Here is a 27,119-nt window from a genome sequence, read left to right as displayed (position 1 = left end):
TTGACGTTTTTTTGGGCCTGCTGGTGTGGCCCTTTGCCCAGGGGTGGTGAGTGTTGCATGGGCCTAGTCTTTCTGTGGGGTGTCTTCTTGAATTTAAACATAATTGAGGCCATGGATGGGCTGGGATTGTGCTTATTTTATTGTTTTTTGTCGTTTTTGGGGGGCTGCTGGTGTGCTTTTCAGGAAATCCGTGGTGGAAAACAGGAGTTCTTATGATGATTGATGATGACCTAGCTGCACAGCGCGTTACTTTGGACCGAAGGCCGAGAGATATTGTAAGTATGAGATTTAGCTTTTTCGCTGTTTGGGGGTGTTGTCGGGTGTTTTTTTGCGGGTGGGTTGGCGCCGGCGGGTCTTGCCTGGGGCATTCCTGGGAAGGTCTAATACCGGATACAAGTGTTTTGGACAAAATCCATAAGGAACAGCCTTTTTTTTGCCATTTCTTCAGACATCTTGCTCAATGTAGCGTTTTGGGGGGCTTCCTGCTGTTCGTGGGTGGGTTGCGGCCGGGGTCTCTGTCGAAGCACTGCTGCGACAGTCTAATCTTGATTGCATTTGCTTTTCAGGAAATCCGTGGTGGAAAACAGGAGTTATGATGATTGATGATGATGACGACCTAGCTGCACAGCGCCGCGTTTGGACCGAAGGCCGAGAGACATTGTAAGTATGAGATTTAGCTTTTTCGCTGTTTGGTGGTGTTGTGTCGCGTGTTTTTTTGCGGGTGGGTTGGCGGGTCTTGCCTGGGGCATTCCTGGGAAGGTCTAATACCGGCTAGAAGTTTGTTGGACAAAATCCATAAGGAAACACCAGTTTTTGCACTTTTTGTACGTTAGGGTTCGTTAGGGTTAGCCCTAGCAGCAGGATTGCATGTGTTTAGGGGGGTTCTATTGCAACGCGGTTCTGTTGTTGTAGAGCACTGTTGGAGCGATGCTGGCTATGGATACTTTTGCTTGCAGGCAAGTGGTTTGAATACAATCCACGGTCTGTATTTGGGTCTACTGTTACTTTCAAAGTACGTTTTGTAACCATTTTTCTGCTAGGCATCGTTTTTGGAGATATGATTGGGTTCTTCTACATTTTTGCGACTGGCTTTAGTAAGGGTCTTGGTGGGAGCATTGCTGGGAAGGTCAAATTTTGTTCTAAAACACAGTAGTACACCCACCTTGAGGGGAAAGATCCGCTATAATATTTTGGCCATACTTATTGATCCTTAAAAAGGTGACTCAGACAGAGCACGCAATTTCAAAAATATTGTACTGTCTATTAGGGAAATCAAAGTGTGACTTTTTGAACCACACAGCGTACATACCTTTTATTTATTTATCAGTGGTATTGTAATAGCACTTCCTGTTTTCCGTTCAATAATTACAGGCCGGGTTTCAGTCAACATCCGCCAGGCAGGCAGTGGACAGGGTGTCTCTTCTGTCAGTGGTCACCACCACATTGATGGACGAAGCGTCAGCTGGAATGGAGGAGTGCCGCCAATAAGAGGAATTGTTTGCTGCATGCAACTTACTTACCAATTTCAACAGGACAACTCCAACAACATACGCAATACAGATACAGTATCCATTGTTGTCTTTTATTCTATGAGTGTGACTGCATGTGCTTACCTTTACTTTGTAACCAAAGATTGTCTGTAAACTCTGTATCTTCAATTATTGTTTGTCCATGCTCTGCTTTTTTTTCTTCTCTCAACAAAACCTACCCAAAAAGAAACCCCCATTCCCATCCATTTTACAAACCCTAACCCTCTTCCCCCGGGCTGTGTTGTTTTGCTTGATGTCTGACTAAAATGACATCAATAATTCCACACACTTGCTGGGGAGGATAAGGTGATAGCAGCAACAGGCTGGTGAAGGAATACGAGGATATCTTCTAGACTTACTCAGCTTCAGTACTATATCTTCTAGTAGTAGTAGCCAATGTCAAATAAATTCAACGCAAGTACTAGTTATACTTGCAATACTTTACCATTTGTTAGGCTACATTATGGCACTGTTCTAGTGTACTGTCACCTGCTATTTTCTCGATCGTACCGTAACCGTTGTAATGCTACAGTAAGGAGTACAAACAAGGTTTCGTTTTCTTTTTTTCCATAGGCATGCAACTGCCACTGTGTCACACCACTAGTAACACCGCAATGAGGAAATGTCACCCGCCCAGGAATGACAACGTTAATCCCCATTTCACCTGGAGCCAGCCCTGGGCCTAGCCCTAATTTCTAACACAAATTACAGGTAAGATAAGCGTTTGGTGGGAGGTAGTATAATGGAGTATTATTTCGGAGTAGACAAGAGATTGACGGTTGTACTACTAAAGTCCTACGACTGTTCAGGAAAACAAAGTTACTGTTACACCCCCGCCCCCCACCCACCAGACTGAAAAGCAGTAAAAAACAGGTATGGTCAGATAAAGTAGTTGAAAAATATATTTATTTATCCCTAACAAAATAATCTCCCTCACCCACCCTAACCCCAACGATTGTCTCTGAAACGTCCCAAAACGATCCCAACTCCCAAATCCCACCCCCCAAAAGTCTATAAAAAAAGGGCAAGGGACACTCCACTACTGGAGGGTGCTGGTGCTGGTGCATGATGCGGCATGGGCATCATACTCCTTGCGGAGGGTGGCAAGCTCGGAGCGGAGGCCCTTAACCAAGGTCTTATACCTCAGGACCTCCTGCTCCAGGTTGGACATGCGGACTCGTAGGCGGCGTTGGCGTTCCTTGCAGCTCCTGTGGGGGGCAGCTGGTATTTCGGGTGCTTGGCGGTGGCGGTCGGCTTTCTTAGCCCGGCTCGGTCCCGCTGGTTTAGTCACGGAGGAGGATGCAGTGGTCACAGTCGAAGATGTTGCCCCGCTCGACTGCGTGTCCTCCTCCTCCTCCAGGGCCACCAGCCGCCGATACTCGGCGACTGTGGCCTCCAGCCTCCGTTGCCGGGCCAATCTAGCCTGCTCCCTCCTTGTTGTTGATTTGGAAGGAGCAACTATATGAAGAAAGAAAGACATAGTCTGTAACCAATGCTCCTTATTAATAACACAAAGTGATTGAGCCGAAAGTTGGGTCACAGAGTACAAGTAGCAAATTGAAAGCACAGTACATAACTATTGAGGACAGTATCTATGTAACCTCCCACTTCTGCATCCTTGCTCTAACAGTAGTGGTAGTTTAATGAACTAATTCTACGACCACTATGGACTTCCATTACAGTCGACTATGACAGTACACCAGTCTTATTCTTCTTCTTCTCTCTTGTTTAGGGAAATGGGTACGTTATCTTATGCAAGCCGGCAGAATGACATGGACACAGCACAGTGAAGTTGCACCCGAGAAAAAAAGTTGCACACCATGATGATGGAGACAGACTTGCGTTACTGTACCGGTCCAGTACATGCAGGTGGTGAAGCTATTACTTTTCTATTACGGGTGGCACTGAGAATACTCTGTTACAAGGGCTACTGCTTAATTAATTTACCTTTCACCCTACAGTGCAAATGAGTACTAGAAAAGGAAACTGAAGAAGCTAACTAATTTGATTATCTATCACTTCACATGGGACGTATTTAATGACAGATGAGATGACTTTAGGTGCTTTGCTTAATATTGAGTGAACACAGTGATACACCCACACATGAATGACGTACTACAAGTAAACTAAAGTTATTAAGAGAGGTACGGAGTGTCCACCGTAATAACCAGATATATGCTGTGAATGCAAACGCAATACAAAGTACTGCTACTATTCATGGTAGTATTGGACACATTTACAATTTCTTTTCCTTGCCTTCCCTGCACTGGGACGGACGTGCGGGTGCGGTGGTACATGCTCTTCAAGGTAACACTTACTTCACCTGGCGACCATCTACTCTCTCTAGATACACATTTGCTATGTAAGAGTCAGAGAATACCATGCTCCAGGCATCCATTCATTCAAAGTATACGCACACATACAGTTTCTGTTTCACCCACCCAGGCTGCTGTCCTTCCACCCATTCTTGCTTCATCATTGACCCAGCCATGCACCATACCATATTCTTTCCTTCCCAGCCACCTCTGGGTCCAAGCAAACACATATCGTTCTTCTTTGCCAGCCATCATACAAGTTCGCGTCCCACTTACTTACACCCTTCTTTCGCTTTTCGTTCATCCCATCCATCACGTTCGTCTAAGAACTTATTGGGATTCTTCTCACCAAAAACTTCACAGCTAAGTCGAAGTACATTTCGAGGAGGCTACTACCTGGTTGATTTGTAATTGTAATACACCCGTGCAGAAAGCACACTATGCAGTCTTCAATCTCAATAAGTAAGGAATATATAGCTTACCTGTTTCCGCCACCACCGTTTGATCCCCCACAGGAACGGCCACCAGCTCTTCTACCGCCGCATCCTCCCCAGAGGCCTCCGAGTCCAAGTCCAACACAGCCACCTCCGCGCTGGCCCCGTCACCAGATGTTACACCTACAAAGTACATTTAAGAAAGTTAGAATACACCACTCACTACTATATAATATTTGGTCTAGGAGAAATGTTAAAAAAACAGAATACAATGTAATAATTTGTGACTGTCTACTCCATAGTAAAAATGTCCCATTTTCCAGGGAAGGCTGTTGTCTTGCTGCACTTTTATGCACAACTGATGAATGCTTGCTTTTGATTTTTAACACGCACCACTTTTTCTCCTAACAGACAGAAGCTTGACTCCTGAGTCCTAAGAACACGACCAGGATCAAGTTCAAAGTAGGTGAGAGTTCGGCTCGACCACAAGAAATGTGTCCAATTAATCGTCAGCACTAACCACTTTTCCGTTTACAGTTAAATAGTTTTATGACAAAGTAGATTTCAATAAATGTGTTTACTTTTAATAAAGCTTTTACACTTAAATAGACTCTGTGGTTTTTGTTCCTCTAGACTAGAGTGGATGAGCTAAAGGTTTTGGAATTTTTGCAAGCATGAGTGCCTCTGACACTTCTTGACTGTGCTGTGACTCCGTACTACTCTCTTGTCCTGCGTACGATAATCTAGAGATCATTGGGGATCTATAATCGGTGACTTCGGGAGCTGAATGACTCTGCCACACTATCTAGTCAGTAAGGAGACAGTGCATAGAGGTATTGCTGAATATAATGGGAGTCCAATGGAATTGCCAAATGTCCAATCTTAGTTAGCTACACAGACAGACTAATAAGAATAGTCTAGTAATACCACAGGGAGTCATATTCGAGGCAGGATAAGAATTTATATCCAGTCTACAAGAAGATCAAAGACGATTTAGAAAAAATCGAATGAGGAACGCTAGGAAAAAATAGGTACTGTTTAGTAAAATGTAAACTTACTGGGGCCAGCAAAGGAGCCCTCGCCTGCCCGATCCTGGCCTGCATCCTCAGCACCCTCCTCCTGTGTCCTCTTGCCCTTGGGGGGAGCTGATGTACAACATGAAAGAAAGAAAAACCATAAAACATGGATGAGATTTTTCAACCAAATCAAACATTTCAAAAGAACAATAACAACATATTTTGGAAAAATAGCAAATAGATTCCACGGGATCTATCTCATGTGGTATACTACGTTATTCGTATTGCCTGATTTGCGGAACGTTGACTTAGAAAGTTCCTATGTAACTCAATAAACAGACTACTAAAGAGGTTTGCCTAGGCCTGGCACTGCAGGCAGTAGTGCGCAACACGTGACAGACAAAGTCCATCCTGCTTGCAGATCAGTGAATACTCAAACTATCAATCCACCCGCCACCACCGCCACTATTTCTTCTGATAGCCATGTGACTGTCTAAAGGAAGGACACTGGACTTCAGTCTGTTGGGGCTGATTTATAAGTCCCTTGCGGAAGTTGCGGCTGATTTTCCTCCATTGTTGCGTGCCTTTTCTGACGCAGCGGCAGAACAAAAGACTCGCCATGGTGTTGGTGCGGCGTATATATTAAAAAAAAAAAACACATATGGGCATATGGGCGATGCATCACGTTGTAAAGCCCTGCGCCATCAGGGGGCGTTCCGGCGCAAGGGAGGGCGTACCTGCGCAGGAACGAATCCTAAAAGTGGCTGAGGGAAATCTACAAGATGTCAATCAGTCATTTTTAGGACAATGATGCATGACTCAAACCCTGCGCGCTTGAAGCCGACGTACGGCTTGATGCAGCATTGGGGAGATAGGGTACCCCAGAGCATTGCTGGAGCTGCGCCATCGTTGGCACGCAACTCCAGCAATGCGCTGCCTTTACGGCACAGATGCGTAAGGCTTCTGTGACGTTTTGGGCCAATGGGTGGTGGTGGCATGGCACACAATTACTGCCGCATCCCTGCTACTTTGCAGGGATGCGCCGGTAATTGAAAATATGACCCTTACTGTCTAGCATTACGCAGTTCTTTTCTTTACAGTACACTGATACATAATTTCTCAGGCCAATGAAATGCTTCTGAACACAACATACAAAACAAAGAAGCATAGTAGCAAGCAAGGCTACTGAGAAGGAGAGCAGTGCACCTGAAAATGAAATGCATAGAAGATTTTGAAATATAATTTACCTCAATGTAATCGGCAGCATTATTGCTCTTGGTAAAGAACAAAGATTTGCAAATAACAGAGCAGGATAAAACAGAGTAGTAAATGGACTACTACTACTACTCACCAAGCCCGGGGACCTCTACGCCGAGCGCGTCCAGCAAGTCCCGCTCCCGGTCCATGACATCGGTCCAGCGGTGGGTGGCCTGGTTATATGTGCGCCGGACCCCAGAGATCTTGTACATGGCCCGGCACACCTTCTCCCACCGCTGGCGGCGCTCCCGGATGCCATAGCCGGTCGCGATCTTGCCGCCTCCCAGGATCGTCTTGGGGAGGCGGCGCTGGACATGGAAGATCAGTGCCGCCACTTCCTCCGCGCTGAAGATCTCCCTCGGGACCACTTGCTCCCCCCTTAAACGCCCGCACGGGAGCCGGGCACGGGGTGCGGGACCCTTCCCCTTCTCAGGGTGCTTCCCGGCTCCCTTTACCATGGTCTGGGCAGAAATAAACTTAAATGATAAAGAAGAAATAGAATAGTGAAGAAGAAAAGAAAAGAGTTTAAAAAAGTAGTTTAAAAGTAACTAAAAGCTGCAGAAAACACAAAAATATAGAGCTAGAAAAATAGAGGGTTAGATAATAAGTAAAATTAGATCAAAAAAACTTCAAACAAGCAAAGGATGGCAGAGATTGAGAGAGGATAGAGAAAGCATGCCCAGAACCATAGCAATGAATGAGAAACAAGATGGCCGCGCCCGTTCACGACCGCGTGGGTAAGTTCGCGCGAGATTTTCCTTGCGAGTACGCGCGAACTTGTACTCGCGAGCAGCACACTTTGCGAGATTACACATAGCGGGCGGAAACGGAATTACGTCACGCCAACAAGATGGCCGCGCCCGTGTACGACCGATAGGGTAACTTGGCAAACGAATAGCTAGAAGCGCCTCGCGAACACGCGCAAGATCACGCGAATATACACGTCGCAACAAAAACAATTTTGTATTCGCACGTATTCGCGGCTTCCGAAATCGATCTCGCACGGATTCGCGCCCCAAATAACGCGCGAAATTGCAAAAAAAACGATTTTAGCTAAAATGAAAGCAATGAGCAGGTGCAAAAGTTCAAACTTAACATTAGTAACATTCAAGGTAGTGCTTCCTGATGGGCCCCTCCAGAGTTTGCAACAATTCTATGACCCTGCTATGACCCAAACAGCAGGCTCATAGAATAGCACCATAAAGGTCCTGTAAAAAAATAAATTTCACTGCAACAAAAAGCAAATTACAGATAAGGAAGGAAGCAGGTGCCAGCCAGACTGGAACTTTCAAAATTACTGACACATTAATGAAACACAAATTAATTGATGGCAGTTGAAGAAGGGCAGGTGTGCTAGCTTTTTTCAACCACCATAATCTACAGTAATAAATAAACCTAATAGGTGCCTGTGAGGATGTACTAGAGGGTGGCATGGGTGTCCCAGAGGGTGGCAGTGGTGAAACAGAGGGTGCTGTGAACCTGTGATGATAAACCAGACGTAGAAACAACATAGTCGCGGCCGTTGCAAGCCGAAAAGTAAGTTCGCAATTGCGAACTTGTCCCAAAATCGGCGCGAACACGCGCCAACACAAAAAACGGAAAAATCCGCAAATCCGCTAGAGTTCGCGGATCTTCGCGGATTGCGAATCCGTAAATACGCAAGTTCGCGGATTGCCAATCCGCAAAATCCGCCCATGCTTACTGATGAAGTTCTTTTGAACGAAACGCGTTGGCTGCCTGATGTAACATGAATAAATAAGAATAAAAGCAAATATACTTTGGATGGACATTTTTTCCTTAAATTTATTGACATTTGAGATATTGTTGGATGGTGGTGCAACCCACAGTGGGTAGTGAGTAGCTCACCCTTTTGTATACTGTTTGAATGGGTAGGCCTTTAGTAGGCCAGAGAGGTGCAGCACGCACATCCTTGTGTGCGTAACGTTGAGTTGTTCTGCTTGTGGGTATATATATATATATATATATATATATATATATATATATATATATATATATAGTCATGGTACATATGTGGAGTTAAGTATAGTAAAACTGTGCTTTCCCATAGAACTTACTTTCACAACATTCTTGTCCTCGATATTCTTTACACAATATTTTATCCACATGATATTTTGGACTCTATATTGTGTCCAAAAATCTTAATATAATTAGTGGCACTATATTTACAGTAAGAGGAGTTGGCCGAATGGCTAGGGCGGTCAACCTAAAATCTGGGGAACCGGGTTTGAGTCTCGGCAATGACGCTGAGCATCCTGTGATTCTGGGCAAATCACCCCGTGGATAACAAAAATGAGTGTCCTCATGTAAAGCAACTGGTGCTTTGTAAAGCGCTCTGTTACCCGATACCTTCGGGTCAAGTTTCCGACATCATCTCCTACGCCGACGACACCCAGCTGATCCTCTCCCTCACTAATGACCCCGCCACCGCCAGAGCCAACCTGCACGAAGGGATGACAGACGTAGCCAAATGGATGTCGAACAGCCGCCTGAAACTGAACTCGGACAAGACGGAAGTCCTCATCCTGGGATCCTCACCCTCCGCCTGGGACGACTCCTGGTGCCCCCCCGCCCTGGGCAGCGCACCCAAACCAACAGACCACGCACGCAACCTGGGCTTCATCCTGGACTCCTCCCTCTCCATGACCAGACAAGTCAACGCCGTCTCCTCGTCATGCTTCAACATCCTGCGCATGCTACGTAAGATCTTCCGATGGATCCCCACCGAGACCAGGAAGACGGTCACCCAGGCCCTCGTCACCAGCCGTCTGGACTACGGCAACTCCCTCTACGCCGGAACCACCGCCAAACTCCAGAAGAGACTCCAGCGGATCCAGAACACCTCAGCACGACTCATCCTGGACATCCCCCGCCGCAGCCACATCTCCGGACACCTGCGAGACCTGCACTGGCTCCCGGTCAACAAGAGAATCACCTTCCGGCTCCTCACCCACGCACACAAAGCCCTACACAACCAAGGACCAGGATACCTCAACAGCCGCCTCAACTTCTACGCTCCCAAACGCCAGCTTCGTTCGACCAGCCACGCCCTCGCCGCCGTCCCCCGCATCCGAAGAGCCACCACAGGAGGAAGGTCCTTCTCCTGCCTGGCTGCCAAGACTTGGAACTCCCTTCCGACCCACCTCCGCCTGACCCAGGACCACCTCGCCTTCAGGAAGCAGCTCAAGACCTGGCTGTTCGAGCAGTAGCGGACCCCCCCCCCCAGCGCCTTGAGACCCTCCGGGTGAGTAGTGCGCTATATAAATGCTCTGATTGATTGATTGATTGAAGTTTGCGCTATATAAAACTCTATAAAAAAATAAAAATTAAAAAGTCGCCTCACAAATGTCTAGGGCACGAATGTATGTGTGCAGATGATGTAGGTGCAGCTCCTTTAATTGAACCTTCTCCCGCTGGCATCCTTCTCTGTTTTTCAGAGCCATTTTCCTTTTTCCTAAGATCCAATTTAGCTCAGCAAGTTCAAAGTTAATAGAAATCTAGCAGTGTCTCGCCCAATCTCACTATTTCTCTCAAGCTCCTCTGACTCAAAGAAAAATTAAATTTCCTATTAGTACCTGCAGGTACATCTGATGTCAAAGGTATTGCATTGATGCCAAACTAGGGTCATGCATTAGCTGCAGTTCTACAGGTCACCATCTCGATTCCTACAGGTGCACTTCACTTCACATCTTGTCATGCTGAGGTTGATAACCAAAGTACGATTGATTTGGGGAATAATAGAATGACCCGAGCTTCTAGTGACAAGTCACTTTGTAAAGCGTGCCATCTTAGTGCGCGCATCAATGCTTTACCAGGCACTACTGTTGCTCTGTGCTTAAGCAATGACTGATTGGAAGCCTACACCAGGAGACACAATAATCAATAAGCCATTTATACTCCTTGATCTCACCTTTACAAGAGTTATAATGACTGTTTACTTTCAAGTCTTTATCACATCATTATGTGCCTGCCCTTCATTTGTCTTAGAATGTGCTCCTGCCATGCATTCTAAATTCCAGATCTGAATCTCACATTCCATTCTACATTCATGTCCAAGAATCTGGTAGCTAGCACTATATCGGCTGGGCTGTGTCCTTTTTCCACATTCCCATTGGGATGCCCAGTAATACAATCATACTGGGCTGAGGTGGTATGGAAAATGGCCCAGGTCCTCGATCTAGTGGTTCCCCTAGATGCAAAATGGCTCCTTTTGACTATTACAGGTGACTATTACACATGACCAAGGTGTCAGACGATTTGGCTGGGTGGCCAATCGTACCATAGCACGCGCTTGGGGAGCAGCAATGCACCCCACCCCCCTACGAGTTGAAGACTGGAAGTCTTTCATGGATTGGTGCCAGAGGGCAGATCAAGTGGTTCACAAAAGCTGGAGCTGCCCTAGGAAACGGGAAAAAGTTGGGGGCAACTGGCTTACTTACCGAGGTTATTGAGCATGTGGGCATGGGGTGGAAAGGGAAGGAGGGAACCAGACATTTCTGTGTGTTACCTGTGGGGCCTTAAGATTTCTCAAAACTGTGAAGGCCCCGTTTCAACTGATTGTCCCCGTCACGTTTGTGATGAGGTCTGCTCTGCTTTAAGTGTAAACTGAACGATTGCTTTGAATACTGTATTCACTGTATGATGAGCAAAGTTTAATAAAAAAGAGTTTTTAAAAAAATAGCTTGGTAGCTAGTAGACATTTGAGCCTGGGACTAAAGTTTGATAAAGGTATGTGCTAGGCATGGCTGAGTCAACTGAGTTACCAAAAAGAACATTCCCATAATAGGTGGATGGAAATAGAAATACATAGCTTTATTTTAATTACAGTAATGAACCTAAAGTAAAATATTTATTAGGGAGGCCAGCTCTAAGACACCTATCACTTCTCCTCTGCCTACTCTATTGTTGTTCTGTGGTCCACTATACATAGAGTTGCCACAATGAAAATTCCTTCTTCCTGAACCTGACTTATTAATATTTATTTTGTTCTTCAGTGCATTCTGAGTATTGTATTCCCCTTACCTCACACTCTGAGACAATATTAGCAGAAAGCACTTAGCTGGATAGCGCCACCATTTCCACTACTCAAAGAGATATTAAGGTTATTGTATTATGCAGCAGGGGCCGCCACGGTTGGTAGTAGGAGTACCTGCAGGGCGGTGACGTGGGGAGGGGGAGGGGCAGGGTGGGGGGTAGTAATGTATGGATTACGGAACTTTACAGGTAAGTAAACATATAAATAAATAACACGAATTTCGTTGCGTGCACTGCATTTGGGGATGCAGTGCACGCAACAAAATTCGTTTTATTCATTTATATGTTTACCTACATGTAAAGCTCCGTAATCCATACATTACTACCACCCACCCTGCCCCTCCCCCTCAACACGTCACCGCCCTGCAGGTACTCCCACTACCGACCGCGGCTGAGCAGGTGAACATAGCGCTGAGTAGGTTTCAGGAAACTTGTGCTTCGGATACCGCTGACCTGCATTACCAGTCCTTTAGGAGCATTTAGAGCTCAATGTAAGAAAGTGTTTTGTGGTTTTAATGCTTGCGAGTCACAAAATCAGATGCCTTGTGACCACAAAACCAAATGTATAAATAAAGGTATTGTACCTCACAAAGTACAGTTAGTTGTTCATTGAGATTCAGAAGGTGGAGTGACATGAAAGGATTGTACCCCTCTTCCTTTGAATCGTTGTGCCCTACTCAATGATTTGCAACCTCAATTGTGGTCACAAACCAAGGATCAGATACTAAATCCTGAAAGGAAATGGTATCTATTTGCAGATTAGACCATGTCCCTAAGCGGCGCCTTCTACCATGGAATGGGAGCTTTTGCCATTAAAGGGAGCTGATAGTGGCCCAGGGGACCTCAGCATTCTGACCCCAATGCTTTAGATAATCCCGACCTTTCTTTTGTAAAAGCCTTGTCTGGCTTTTAAGAGTATCTTGAGAATGCAATTTCAGCCTTGGAGGTCCACTGTCTCTGGAAGCTCTGTATTACTCCATTGCAGCACATTTGGTGAGAATTGTAACCAGAATCCTTTCTCGTTAATATTAATGGGGGAGGATTATTCGAATCCTGCTAAAAGGCCATTTTGCACACCTACGGATTTATATAAGCATTGCAATGCTGAATAAAGGTCGGGTCACAAAGAAGCCAGTGTACAAAACACCAACTACTTTATGACCTGCCTTTTGATAGTTTGGGCCCGTAAACTCTTAAAAAAAATTGAAGGGGTCATTCAAATCACAATTCCTGAATGTAACTGCTGACAGCATGTTCAGAGCTGTCAACAAACATGCTTAGGTGTGTGGCTGGGTTAATGTATACCTTAATGAGTTCTATGGCTCCCATTAGCATGATATTTAAAAGCATTTATTTTCAGTGTATGTGTGGGTGTGTGGGTGTGGGAGGGAGTGGGGGTGTTTATCTATGTTTGAGCTAGAGAAAGAGAGAGAGAGACACTGATGCTAACGTTGAAATAATTGCACAATAGTGGAGCCTTTTGGGGCTCATCAAGTGCTATGTTGAAGGATACAGTAGCGTACATTAAGCTGGCAGAATGTTCAAGGAGTTAAATGCTTACTGCTGAACCAAGCAGTAATCTCCAGGACATAAGTCTGAATATAGTCAAGGTCTGGTCACCCTTCCATTCTTCCAAAGTAAGGAAATTGATTACCATTAAATTGGGCAATTGTACCAACTTTTTTTTACAACAATTATAAATGGAAGAAGTGTGGAACGAGGAACTATACAAAAAAACTAATATATTAATTCTGCACTGTAAGGATCTGTGGATGGTCACCACCAGCAGGGAAGCCCCAATGAGGGTTGTTAGCCTACGATTGACCTTCACATGGGGTGTCCTGAGTAACTCATCCGAAAACATGCTCAGGAAGTCATTGGAGACACTGCATTTACAAACTTACTTGATATCTTTTACTGCAAGAGTACGCCTTACTATTACGGTGTGTGCATGGGCAAGAGAATTAACTCACTTGCATAGGGCAATGACACCTTCGAATGCGGGAACACCACCTTGACATTTTGCAGTACATTTTGCACTGCAATCCTGAATAGGCCTACTAAACAGCAGAGGCCTCTTCTAATATAAGGTTGCACTAGGTACCTTGAAATGGGTGGAAGTGGCCAAGATTCAATTTGCTTTAAAAATCTTTAGTTTCTAAGCTATTGCAACTACATTAGTTATATGTGTAAATAGGGCCCTCATAACAAGTGGCCCAGTAATTGGTGTGATATTCATTTCCCCTGATAAAATCCAATGCCATCGAATCAGGATTTATCGGTGGTAATAAACACCATCCAATTCTGAGTGACAATGGAATAAAGTGGATGTTTGTTCTTACTCGTCCACAAGCCACATGTTCTGGTACATAGCAGGGTTTTTTTTCCTGTGTGAAATATCATTAGGTTTGCCCTACCAATATTTATCTCAAAACTCAAAATTGCAATATGTAAGGTAATCTAGAATACCGAGTCGAATTACATATGTTTTCCTCCTTAAAGGGAAACAAAGAACCCAAATTAGAACATGTAGTAAATGCTCCTGGGGTTCTTTATCTTGCTTATGGACAGATTGAAAGGGCCCAGGGCACAGCAGGGTGGAAGGTGTTATTTTTCTTCACCTGGAGAAGCTTCTTCTGCTCTCCCGATTCCAACCTATGCAGGCAGATGGGGCGGGCGCAGCAGCTGCCTGCAGCCACTGCTGCTCAACTGATGGTTCCATGTCTGGTGTCTCCAAACCTATACTTCTTGGGTTAGGAGCTTGGGAAACCTATAATGCAGAAATGAAGACTTCCCAAAAGTGTTAGTTGCCTGGAACTGTATCCCCTGTAGGAATACCGTTCCAGGCAACTTGTAATAGAGCTCTAAGGGGCACATTTACTATTATTTCATACAATGCTGTGCAACATGAAAAGTTGCAGCACTGCGTTGTGTGAAGGAAGAGAGCAAAAATGCTAAAAAAAAAAAAAATATATGAAGCATTTCGAGTTCCTGCTTTGCGTTGGTTCAGTGTGTGCTGCCTAGCTTCAATATAGGCACCCTTGCATCATAGTGCAATGGTGCCTACATTATGGGCAATATTGTTTTTGTCCAGGGGCACCCTCCTGCACGAAAAGAATCCTTAGATCCATTTTCCTCTTTCTGTGTATGTTACAGAATGCAGCACACATTGAAAGGCGAAGTAATCAGATGAAATAATGATAGTTCTCCTGATCACCCCTCTGTTGAGTAAGCACACCATTTTGGTGCAAAACCCAGGTTTATAAGTCTTTGTAAATCTGTGTTTGTGTCAAAAACATGGATGGATGCCAAGCTCGACCCATGTAATGCCTCCCCAACTCAAAGTAACACAAAGCTGTGCTGGGCTCTGCATTACTTTCTATTTACTGAACCACGCAAAGACACAAAAAGTGAACTTTGCGTGGCTCAGTAAATGCTGGAAATGTATTTGTTGTGGGCTGTGCCACAAAAGTGATGCAACCCCAACACAAACTCATAGTAAACCTGGACCCAAGTGTTTAAATTGGATTTTTGTGCCTATTTGTATGGTGCGTGAAGCAGAAATCATAAACATTTCACAGTGATACTGAGCATTACAACACCCACTAAAAACGGTAGGTACAGTAGTAAAACTTGCTCTATGAAAAAGCTTGTAAATGGCTTTAGTCCTTGAGTGAAATGTACCTGCCGCGCTGATGGATGGCCGTGTGTGAAGTTATCAGGACAGAGGTCCCAGGAGGGAGATACAATGTCGACAGACTTTTCGGCTGTGTTAAGCAAATTCACCCAGCCTTGGAAGAGAGACAGATGAGATGTGGCGTTTTCTGAATAGCCCAGTCCTTCCGGGATGTTTTCCACAAGAGTCACTCTGAAATGAAAAGACATTTTATTTAACCAGAAATATATTTTTTTTAATTGAACTAATTGTATTGAAATTGTAAGCTTGATTAAGAGCACATGGTACATGTCAGCATGAGGTGGCAGCACATAGCCAATGTGATCATATACAGTGTTAAAGTTACTGAATAATACCCCAGATAAACAAGAGCAAAGAAAAATCAGCGTTAAAGGGACAGCAATCAATCAATCAATCAATCAAAGACATTTATAGAGCGCACTACTTACCCGGAGGGTCTCAAGGCGCTTGGGGGGGGGGGTGCTGCTACTGCTCGAACAGCCAGGTCTTGAGCTTCTTCCTGAAGGAGAGGTGGTCATGGGTCAGGCGCAGGTCGGTTGGGAGGGAGTTCCAGGTCTTGGCGGCCAGGTAGGAGAAGGACCTTCCTCCTGTTGTCGTTCTTCGGATGCGGGGGACGGCGGCGAGGGCGTGTCTGGCTAATCGGAGATGGCGTTTGGGAGCGTAGAAGTTGATGCGGTTGTAGAGGTAGCTCGGGCCTTGATCGTGTAGGGCTTTGTGTGCGTGGGTGAGGAGACGGAAGGTGATTCTTTTGTTGACGGGGAGCCAATGCAGGTCTCTCAGATGTCCGGAGATGTGGCTGTGTCGTGGGATGTCGAGGATGAGTCTGGCTGAGGTGTTCTGGATCCGCTGGAGTCTCTTCTGGAGCTTGGCGGTGGTTCCGGCGTAGAGGGCGTTGCCGTAGTCCAGTCGGCTGGTGACGAGGGCCTGGGTGACCATCTTCCTGGTCTCGGTGGGGATCCACCGGAAGATCTTCCGTAGCATGCGTAGGATGTTGAAGCATGACGAGGAGACGGCGTTGACTTGTCTGGTCATGGAGAGGGAGGAGTCCAGTATGAAGCCCAGGTTGCGTGCGTGGTCTGTCGGTTTGGGTGCGATGCCCAGGGCGGGGGGCCACCAGGAGTCGTCCCAGGCGGAGGGCGAGGAGCCCAGGATGAGGACTTCCGTCTTGTCTGAGTTCAGTTTCAGGCGGCTGGTCGTCATCCACTCGGCTACTTCTTTCATCCCTTCGTGAAGGTTGGCTCTGGCGGCGGCGGGGTCGTTGGTCAGGGAGAGGATCAGCTGGGTGTCGTCAGCGTAGGAGATGATGTTGAGGTTGTGTTGGCGTACGATGGCCGCGAGGGGGCTCATGTAGACGTTGAAGAGGGTGGGGCTCAGCGAGGATCCTTGAGGGACGCCGCAGATGACTTCGGTGGCCTCTGACTTGTACGGTGGTAGACGGACTCTCTGTGTTCTTCCGTCTAGGAAGGAGATGATCCATTCCAGTGCCTTCTCCTGGATTCCGACGTTGCTGAGGCGCTGCACTAGGGTGCGGTGGCAGACAGTGTCGAATGCCGCGGAGAAGTCTAGGAGGATGAGGGCCGCTGTTTCTCCGTTGTCCATCAGGGCTCGGATGTCATCGGTGGCAGCGATGAGGGCGGTCTCGGTGCAGCAAAGTGAGGTACAATATTACTGATATCTTAAGACTCAAAAGGTGAGCATCTCTGAGGGACAATGAATAAAATGTCTCCAGCAGGATGTACTGTATCAAAGCAGGAAAGAAAGAAATGGAAGGCCGCAGCGAGCAGAAATAAAGGCAGGAGAAAGGATGACAGGGAAAGTGTATCCACTGATGACAGCAAGCCAGGCAGGCTCAGAAGGAATGTGTCTAAGATATGCACTATCTGGCTGAAAGTACTCTGGTCAACCCAAATGTCCTATTACTTACCGGTAATCTTCATTACTCCGGGTCCCGTAGTCCTCGACACCTTCATAACAAAGTGAGATAATCCATCTCACTGACAGAAAAAAAGAACAAAGGAATGCTGGACCTACCTTCCCCCTCCCGCTGGGAGTACATAAGCGTACAGGTCCCAGCATTCCCTCTGAAATACCAAGCCCTGGATGAAGACCCGGCAGATCAGGAGGGAGGGAAGTCATGAAGGTGTCGAGGACTACGGGACCCGGAGTAATGAAGATTACCGGTAAGTAATAGGACATTACCCCCAGGTCTCTAAGTCCTCGACACCTTCATAACAAAGTGAGAAATACCAAAGCAGACCCCGGCATTCATCCAAAAACAAGACAAACCACCAGGACACCAAATAAACCCAGAGATTTATTGATAAAACAGAAGAAATCAGGAGCGAACACAGCCCAACACTCCCAAAGCAAAACCCCCCTCATCCCCCAGCAGATTGAGAAGGCGGTAATGTCTGATGAAAGTATTAGAAGAAGCCCAAGTGGCCGCCCTACAGATCTCAGAGAGAGGAACACCCCGGACCTCCACCCAAGAGGTAGCCACCCCCCTCGTAAAACAACCTTGAACTCCCACGGGAGGAAGGGACCCAGACAGAGAGTAGGCCAAGGAAATGACTTGCTTCAGCCAATGACCGATCGACACAGAGGAAGCCCTAGCCCCACAAGAAGCAGCCCCAAAGGAGACAAAAAGCGAGTCAGTCACGCGAAACACCGCCGTGCACTCAAGAGAAATGCGCAAAGCCCGGCACACATCCAACAAAGACAAACAGGGACCACCAGGGGAATCCAGAACAGAGCCCAAAGCAGGCAAGACCAACTCCTGGCACCTGTGAAACTGTGAAGCAACCTTCGGCACAAACGAAGAATCAAGGCGAAGCACCACCCCACCCTCCGAGAAGGACAAGAAAGGCTTACGCGCCAACAAAGCCCCCAACTCGCCATGGCGACGAGCAGAGGTGATGGCCACCAACAAAACAACTTTGAGAGTAACAAACTTCAAGTCCACCTCAGCCAAGGGCTCAAACGGAGGAGCAATCAAAGCCAGAAGAACCAAGGGCAAATCCCACAGGGGAAAGGAAGGGCGTGACACAGGACGAGAAAGAGAAAAGCCGTGTAGCAGACTTGAAACCAAGTCCTCACCATCCAAAAGGTTCCCCCAGGGGGAACGAATTGCCCGAACAGCGGCCCACTGGGCACGCAAAGTGCACATAGCCCAACCCTTCTCGAAACCTTCCCACAAAAACTGAAGCAACACCTGCAAAGAACAGTGCAAAGGGGAAAGGCTCAACGCCGAACACCAGTGACTGAAATTACCCCAATGCCGATCATACGATTTGAGGGTAGACGTCATACGATTTGAGGGTAGACGGCCGACGGGAACGCTGAAGGGCCACCGCTAAATGTTCCGGGAAACCGCACCGACGCCACCCCTGCCTCTCAATCTCCACACCGACAGCCGCAATCGGAGAAGAGACAGGGACGGGGAAGACCTCAGGGGAGACTGGGACAGGGGAAGAAACCAGGGACCCTGCACCGCCATAAGACGAACCGTCGGAAACCACAACCTCCGAGGCCAAAAGGGCAGGACCACCACCACCTCCCGATCCTCCAGACACAGGCGGGCCAGAAATCAGGGAATCAGAGCCAGTGGAGGAAAGGCGTAGAGAAGGCGGGACGGCCAAGGAATCGACAGGGCATCCACCCCCCAACAACCCTCTTGCAGAAACCGGGAGCAGAAGTGAGGAAGCTGCGCATTGCGCGGGAGGCAAAGAGGGTCAGAAAGGGAAGACCAAACCTCCCGCACACAAGCTGAAACGCAACCGGGGTGAGAGACAACTCCAGAGTACCCAGAAAGCAACGACTCAGGACATCCGCCACACAGTTGTCCACTCCCAGAATATGAATCACAGTCAGAGACACCAGATGACTCTCTGCCCAGCAGAACAGGGGAATGACCACCGCGTTCAAAGAGGCCGAACGAACCCCCCCTTGATGATTGAGATAAGCCACCGTCACCATATTGTCGGACCGAACCAAAACGTTCCAGCCAAGCAACAGCCCCTGAAACCCCATCACAGCACAGTACACAGCTGTCAACTCCCTCCAGTTGTCTCCAGGAGGGACCAACGACCCTGAAGGGACGAGACCCCAAGATCACCCCCCACCCCAAGGAACTGGCATCCGCCGATAAGACCAGAGAACAAAAAGCCTGCAGAGGGAGACCCCGAGACAGATTGACCCTCACAGACCACCAAAGAAGAACCGTGAGTACCACAGGAGACACCGGCAGAAGAAATTCCAAATCGCGGGACAACGGATTCCAGCGAGACAGGCGGTACACCCAAAGGGGGCGTAGGTGAAAACGCACCCAGGCCACCGTAAAGACAGTCGCTGCCATCAGACCCAGAAGACGCAACCAGAGGCGCACCGGAAAGGAACCCCCCGCCCGGAATCGCTGAGCAAGGGACACCAGGGTCACAATCCGAGGATCGGGCAGGAACACACGGTTGAGATCCGTACGGAACCGAGCCCCAATGAACACCAGGTCCTGAAACGGAGTCAGCTGGCACTTGGGTAAGTTGATCAGAAACCCGTGTTGACGCAAAGCAGACACACAAACTCCCGGGCCTCCAACAATAGAACCCGAGAGGGAGCATGGACCAGCCAGTTGTCTAAGTATGGTTACACCATCACCCCGTGGAGATGAAGCCAGGCGACCAAAGGAGTCACCACCTTCGTAAAGACCCTTGGGCTGACCGAAGACCAAAGGGCGAGACCTGGAATTGATAGTGACGCCCCCGAACACAAAACCGCAGAAAGCGACAGGACCGAGGATGTACTGGGACATGGTAATACGTGTCCTGAAGATCCAGGGTACACATGAAGTGACCCGGAAGCACCAAAGGAATCACCTTTTGCAAAGTCTCCATACAAAAGGGCATCCGGACCACCCACCGGTTCATCACTTTTAAGTCCAAAACCAGGCGGAAACCCCCCGTAAGTTTGGGAACCAGAAAGATCAGGTAATAGAAGCCCGTCCCCACCTCCAAAAGAGGAACCTCCTGAATGGCACCCTTCAGAAGAAGAGCCCCCACCCCTTGAGAAAGATGAGCCCTCTTGGACTGGAAGGAAGGCCAGGAAGTTGGGTGAATGCTGGAATCCGGAAAGGGAACAGAGAACTCCACAACATAACCCACGCAAACGACCTCCAACACCCAGGCGTCGGAACAAGACTGAACCCAGGCATCCGGGAAGAAGCGCAGCCACCCTCCTACCAACAACCAGGGAACCACCGCCAAAGAGTCAGGAACCCGGCTTGGCAGGGGGAGGGGACCGAGCCTTACGATCCCGACCCCAACCCCGGCCAGAAGCAAACCTCCTTTGGCCCCTCACAAACTGCCTACGAGAGGAAGGGCGAAATAAAGATTTAGGTTTAGAAGGGACAGGAGCAGCAGAAGAGACCTTAAATGAAGAAGAGTGCTTCTTCTCTTTAAACAGCTTATGCAACTTTGATTCCAACTCCTCCTCAAACAGCATAGTGCCCTGGAAGGGCAAACGCAAAGCACAAGCCTTCTGAGCAGAGTCAGTTTTCCAGTCTTTAAGGACAAGACTGCGACTCGACGCTACACAAGCCCCACCGGACAGTGCAGAAGCACGCACCACATCAAAGGAGACATCGGACAGAAGCTCCACCTGATGCTCGATCTGCTCAAGAATACCGGAACAGTCAGTAGCATCGTTCATCGACTGAAAGAGCGTTTTAAGGTCAGACAGCAGTGACTGTAAAACACATGTCCCATAGACTCCAGTCCTCAAGGCCAGGTGGGAACCGGAATAAACCTTCCTGAGGGCAGCATCCGCCTTCTTATTCACTGGATCCTTCAGCACGGCGTCCTCAGCCAGGGAAGTGCGCCCCACCAAACTAGCCTCAAAGGAGTCAATAGGAATAGAATCAGGAAGTTCAGCAGCCATATCCTGCAGAGGATAGAGCTGAGCCATAAATTGTGGAACCAAAATGCGATCTGGATCAGCCCACTCCCTCTTCAGGACATCCTTATTGAAGGGATGCACAGGGACATCAACCGTGGCAGCACTCTGAAACTGTCGCAACAAAAAAGATAAATCCAATCTGGCAATGTTTCAAGCTGAGGTTAGGGCCTCCACATATGTCCAAAATAATAATTTGTTTGAAGTTCTTGAAGTCTTTGCTATCTAAAAATTCATTACCTTCCAACTCCTCTAATGCCGAAATAACAAGCATTTAAAATGCAATAGGTCTCGCAGTGACATTATTTTGAGCTATTGGCATTGTAAATGACATTGGGTTTTTTTTTCCCTTCATGAAACATTAAGCAAATTCTGTAATGCAAAATGGCAATAGCTAACTTTTTTGTAACTGCGAAATCTATTGCATTGCATATGTACTAGTGTGAGTGACGCCATATTCCTAGTGGCAATGAGACTGTAAGGTACCGGGACCCAGAGGGCGGTGGACCCCCTGTGAAGGGAGGGAGAGCCTGACTCCGTAACTTAAGAGAGGAGCCTTTGCTGAGACATCGGGGATCTGTTGACAGTCGGGGATCCTGATTAATGAATTTGGGGCACCCCCCCACCTGTTTCGCATAGATTTGCTGCGTGGCAGTATTGCTCTGCTCTCCGTGGACAGTATAGTAAGCTGAGGGGCCAGTCAAACGCAAACGCAAAAAGTCGACAACGGGATTGACCTAGTGGAACCGGGGCGAATACTGGACTCGCCATGGGTAAACCTGATACAAGGCAGCCCAAATGAAATTTTGAGGCGGCACGCCGAAATGCCCGAGGCCCGCAAGAAGGACAGGCTAATGACAGGAAAGAGGAGGCACAAGAGGGGGCAGCGGCACAGACAGCAGATGTGCAGAGTATCCTACAGGAGGTTCGCCAGGTATTTGCCACTGTCGTGGATAAAGTAGATAGTCTTTCAACGCGGATGGATGCTATCACTCACAAACTGGAAAGGGCATGAGGACCAACCGGAGGCAGAAAGGCGCATATCAGACACCGAGGACACAGCAAGCAGAGCCACGACGCAACTTGCTCAAATGGACAAACTCTTAGAACTGATTGCTGCCAAAACGAGGGCTTGGAAGCGCGCAGCAGGTGCAATAACATTCGCATAATAGGCATTCCCGAGTCGACCAACATGGGCAGGATGGAGGAGTATGTGGAGCAACTGTTATTATCCTCGATTGGTGTGGAGGCCTTATCCAATCAGTTCATAGTAGAAAGAGCTCATCGCTCATTGGGACCTAGGCCTCCGCCCGGCAGCACACCGCGCCCATAATAGCACGACTACTGAACTACAGGGATTGTGATGTGGTATTTCCGATAGCACGGAGCAAGCAACAACTCAACTATGACGGCAACAAGTTCTCAATTTATACAGACTTCACCCTCACGGTCCAAGAGGAAAGGCGAAAATTCATATATTTTAAGAAAAAGCTGAGGCTGGCCCAAATCGACTATGCGTTGTTATACCCGGCGCGCCTTAGGGTCACATACCAAGGGAAACAGCGCCTTTTCACCAAGCCACAGCAGGTGGAGGAGTTCCTCAAGCATTTGAAGTGTACAAATCGCAATACTGAGACTCCTTCGGCGTTACAACAATCCTTTTCAACTGGAGCAGAAGAGGACTCCCAATGAACGTTGTCTCTTTTCTTTTTCTTGCTCTCTGGTATTTTTTATTTTTTGACTACAACTAGCCGTTTGATGTATCGCTACTTGACAAGCTGGACGTGGGGCCAGCGGACCTACTTCAAGGGACAAGCAATCTGAGGAATTGGTAAGCCGTGCTGAGCTGACTCATTGTACACTAGGCAGTCTCCACACTATTAGACCCAGATATACAATCTGCAAAGGGTCCAAGGGGAGGGAGGTAACTGTGCTGTAGCCTAAGGTTGGCCCCCAATGGGCATTTCCCCACTGTTGATCACTGCGGACATTTGTTGATTATTGTTGCCAAAGAGGGGTGGGGTGGTCTTACTGGCAAGTTGGGGTTGCTTCAGTGGGTGGGGAGGGAGTTGAAAGGGAATTGGTTACTTTAAGTTGGCATTGCGTACAGGAAGATGATCTTATTACCAGGATCACAGAGTTGACAAGTAGAATGCAGGTGGAATGTTCGGCATGTACAATGACATCATTCACTGTGCACACATGGTTACAGGGTAATGCACTGCAGAGGCGTGGACTGCCCTTATCGAAGACACGGGCACATGGCTGACACAGACACGACACAGCTGCATATTATCAAATGGAACGTCAGGGGATTGGGGGATCCAAGGAATAAAAGGCAGGTCCTGGCTTACTTGGACAGGCACCGGACACATATAGCCATGCTGCAGGAAACTCACTTCACACCCCAGAGAGCCACTACATTGACGTCCAGATGGGCAGAGCACAGAATCTTCTCCTCTTATTCATCCTACGCAAGGGGAACCGCCATACTGGTCAAAAAGCAAGTGCCCTTCCACTTAGCTGGAACTTCCAGTGATGATCAGGGGAGGTACTGCCTGGCATGGGGGCAACTGGGGTCGGAGTCAGTAACTCTAGCATACTGTTAAGGGCCTAACATTGATGCCCCGGATTTTTTTACCTCGTTATGGGTGGCGATCAATACTATAGGCTCTAATCACATCATATGGGGGGGAGATTTTAATGTTACTTACAACCCGAGCCTGGATAGGTCTCACCCTGCCCCCCACCATAACACCAAGGCACGCACTGTCGTACAGGATACACTTATTGAATACTAATTGCTTGATGCGTGGAGGCACACCAATCCCCTGAAACGTGAAGGGATTCATTACACAGCACAAGCTGCGTCATGGGTGAGGCTAGATTATTGGATTATTTCTAGGGGACTGGGCCCAGCGGTCCGAAAGGTGCAGCATTTAGCTAGGACATACTCAGACCATGCACCAGTTAAACTTATGCTTTCCTCAGCAGACTTTAACCCTCCGCGGTGTGCTTGGAGACTCAATGCTTGTATACTTTTAGACGTAGTCTTCCAGGAAGAACTGCGTGAGGAGATCCAGGAATTCTTTGAACGTAACAAGGGCACAGTAAAGTGTGTGGAGACCATCTGGGAAGCATTCAAAGTCACACTCAGAGGGTTCTGCATATCTAAAGGGGCGGGGGTGTTAAAAGACATCACCAACACACTTCACAGACTTGACTCGGAGCTCAAGGCATTGGAAACAACGCTGGCGCTCAGACTGGATAGGACTATGCAACACAAGTTCAGAGAGAAGCTTACAGAGTACATGGATATGGCACAAAGGGAAACCCGATTTAGAGGCAAGCACTGGGTGGCTCGCAGGTACGGGGAGGGAGAGAGGCCCGGCAAGGTGTTAGCAGACACGATTAGAAGGCCATGCTGTTCCAATTACGTGGTGGAGCTGGAGGGACCAAAGGGAACACACTGTCGAGACACCGTAAGCATACTTGAGGCTTTCACACATCACTACACAGATCTCTATACTACTACCAGGGGAGATGACTTGGACCTTGAGGCATATCTAGGGGATGTATCCCCGGGTTGGTTGAACGACGTGCACCGTAAATTTCTATGTGCTCCCTTTGAATTGGACAAGGTTAGAGAAGCCATCATGCAATCAGGGAAAGCCACTGGCATGGATGGCATTCTGATAGAATTTTACAAAACCTATATAGATTTGAAGGCCCCTATCCTGCGCAAGGTCTACGAGGAGTCACTGGAAATGAGCTGCCTCCCACCATCCATGAGAGAAGCTCTCATTATCTCTCTTTTGAAACCCGAGAAGCCACCTCAACAATGCGGATCCTACCTACCGCTCTCCCTTCTCAATTGTGATGCCAAAATCCTGGCGAAACTCATTACCAATTTGATTCTTCCGGATCAATCGAGATTTGTTCCCGGAAGGGCCACTTCCCATAATTTGAGAATTTTTTTTACTATTTTAAACAATGTTTCCCCAGACCTACCCTTAGCGACAATCTTCCTGGATGCCACTAAGGCTTTCGATTCTATCGAATGGGATTATATTTTTGGGATAATGCAGCGAATGGGGTTCCCACCACTTTTTTTGTCTTGGATACGACTGCTGTATCACCGACCAGGTTCTAAAGTACTCATAAATGGCCATACATCTCAAACCTTCTCGATTACTAAAGGTACCCGACAGAGGTGCCCACTGTCCCTCTTGTTGTTTGCCTTGGCAATGGAGCCATTGGCGGCGAGGTTGAGACAGCACCATAATGACAAGGCCCTGCGGTGTAACATGAGGCAGTTATTGATTTCGATGTATGCCGATGATATCACTTTATATGTGAGAGACCCCCCAACAAAATTTTAACCCGCTCCTTCGGGAATTCATTGTATTCGGGAAGCTTTCGGGGATTCAGATGAACTGGGGGAAGTCCTGCCTCTTCCCACTGACAGAATCAGTAACGCGCTTTTCACTGGACTACCCATTGGAGTGGTGCGATGACGAGCTGCAGTACCTAGGTGTCCGAGTTACCAGAAACAAAGAAGAGCTCATGCGGCTTAACTATGGTACTGTGCTGAACCGCATAACGGACTGTGTTGCCCGCTGGATAACACTACCGCTTTCTATAGCAGGGCGGGCGTCCCTAATCAAAATGGTGATCCTACCCCAGTTGCTCTATCTTTTTTAAATATACCACATTATCCGGTAAGACATTTTTTTAAATCTCTTAAAACGGAGGTGATCCGATTGGTGTGGTGGGGTAAGCAGCCTAGGTTGCAATGGACCGTTCTGACAAGGCCATATTCGACAGGAGGGTTTGGAATTCCAGACTTTGAACTTTACTAAGTAAGCGCACAGGCCCATTATGCATACTTCTGGGTGAATCAACCGAAATACATGCCACAGGTAGCGGCAAAACACTGGCTTGCACACCCAATCCCGATTGAGGGAGCCCTTTACGCGGCTCCAAGTAGCCAAGAAAGGACACAGAACACTGTTAATGCTACAATCACGGCATGGCAACGCATTGGGCACCCACTGAATACCCCCATGATCTATTCCCTTCTCTTACCGCTTACATATCACCCAGATATGCCCCTCTTCTAAGGAACACTATTTCATAGGTTTATGGACCGAGTGGCAATCAGAACCTGGGGAGACATATACCAGGATGGACAGTTTCGGGATTTGGAGAGTGTATTTCAGGGCGTACAACAAACTCCTTTGGACGCCTTTCTGTATATATGGCTCAAACAGGGGGTCCGATCTCTAACTTCGGAATTCCCGGCACTTGCTCCACTGCATTTGATCCTTCAACAAGCATCGCCCAAACGCCTTGTCTCACAGATGTACCGCACAGTCCACACACAGCGGGAAGTATCAGCTGCGCCGTCCCGCACACGCTGGGGAGACGAACTGGGATTTATACTGACAGATGACCAATGGGACTGAGCGGGATTCTGCTAGCCGCAGGCTGCACATCATACATTATAAATATTTGCATAGATTGTATTATACGCCAGTCAGGATGCACAAGTATCAGTTACGGAACACAGACGTGACAGGATGTGACAGATGCCATGCTCCAAAATCCGATTTTCTGCACCTGGCCTGGGAATGCCCTGGAGTGAGGGAATATTGGGGACATGTTTTGAGGCTTTGACTTTGATGACCAACACGCATATCGAGCCCACGCCGCTACTGGCCTTGCTGAGCTATGGTAAACACAACGCAAATATGTAGCCCTGGCACTGCTCATGGCCAAGAGACGGGTGGCCTGTAGGTGGGGCAGGGGGAGGGCACCTAAATTTAAGACCTGGCCTAATGATATGATTTACTGTCAGGAACAACTCACCAATT

At 47.7% G+C, this 27,119-nt stretch overlaps 1 protein-coding gene across 1 annotated transcript in view; it reads right to left on the bottom strand.

The window, feature by feature from the left end:
* PLD5 (phospholipase D family member 5) overlaps positions 1–27,119 on the bottom strand; it is a 1,381,847-nt gene that overhangs the window by 790,853 nt on the left and 563,875 nt on the right. Inside the window, exon 3 of the mRNA XM_078646903.1 lies at positions 15,288–15,471. Within this exon, the coding sequence (XP_078503029.1) occupies positions 15,288–15,471 (184 nt within the window). The remainder of the gene's footprint in view (positions 1–15,287; positions 15,472–27,119) is intronic.

This window comes from Lissotriton helveticus, chromosome 6 (genome assembly GCF_964261635.1).
Source record: "Lissotriton helveticus chromosome 6, aLisHel1.1, whole genome shotgun sequence".
Classification (NCBI taxonomy): Eukaryota; Metazoa; Chordata; class Amphibia; order Caudata; family Salamandridae; genus Lissotriton; species Lissotriton helveticus.
This window is presented reverse-complemented; position numbering and strand designations above follow the sequence as displayed.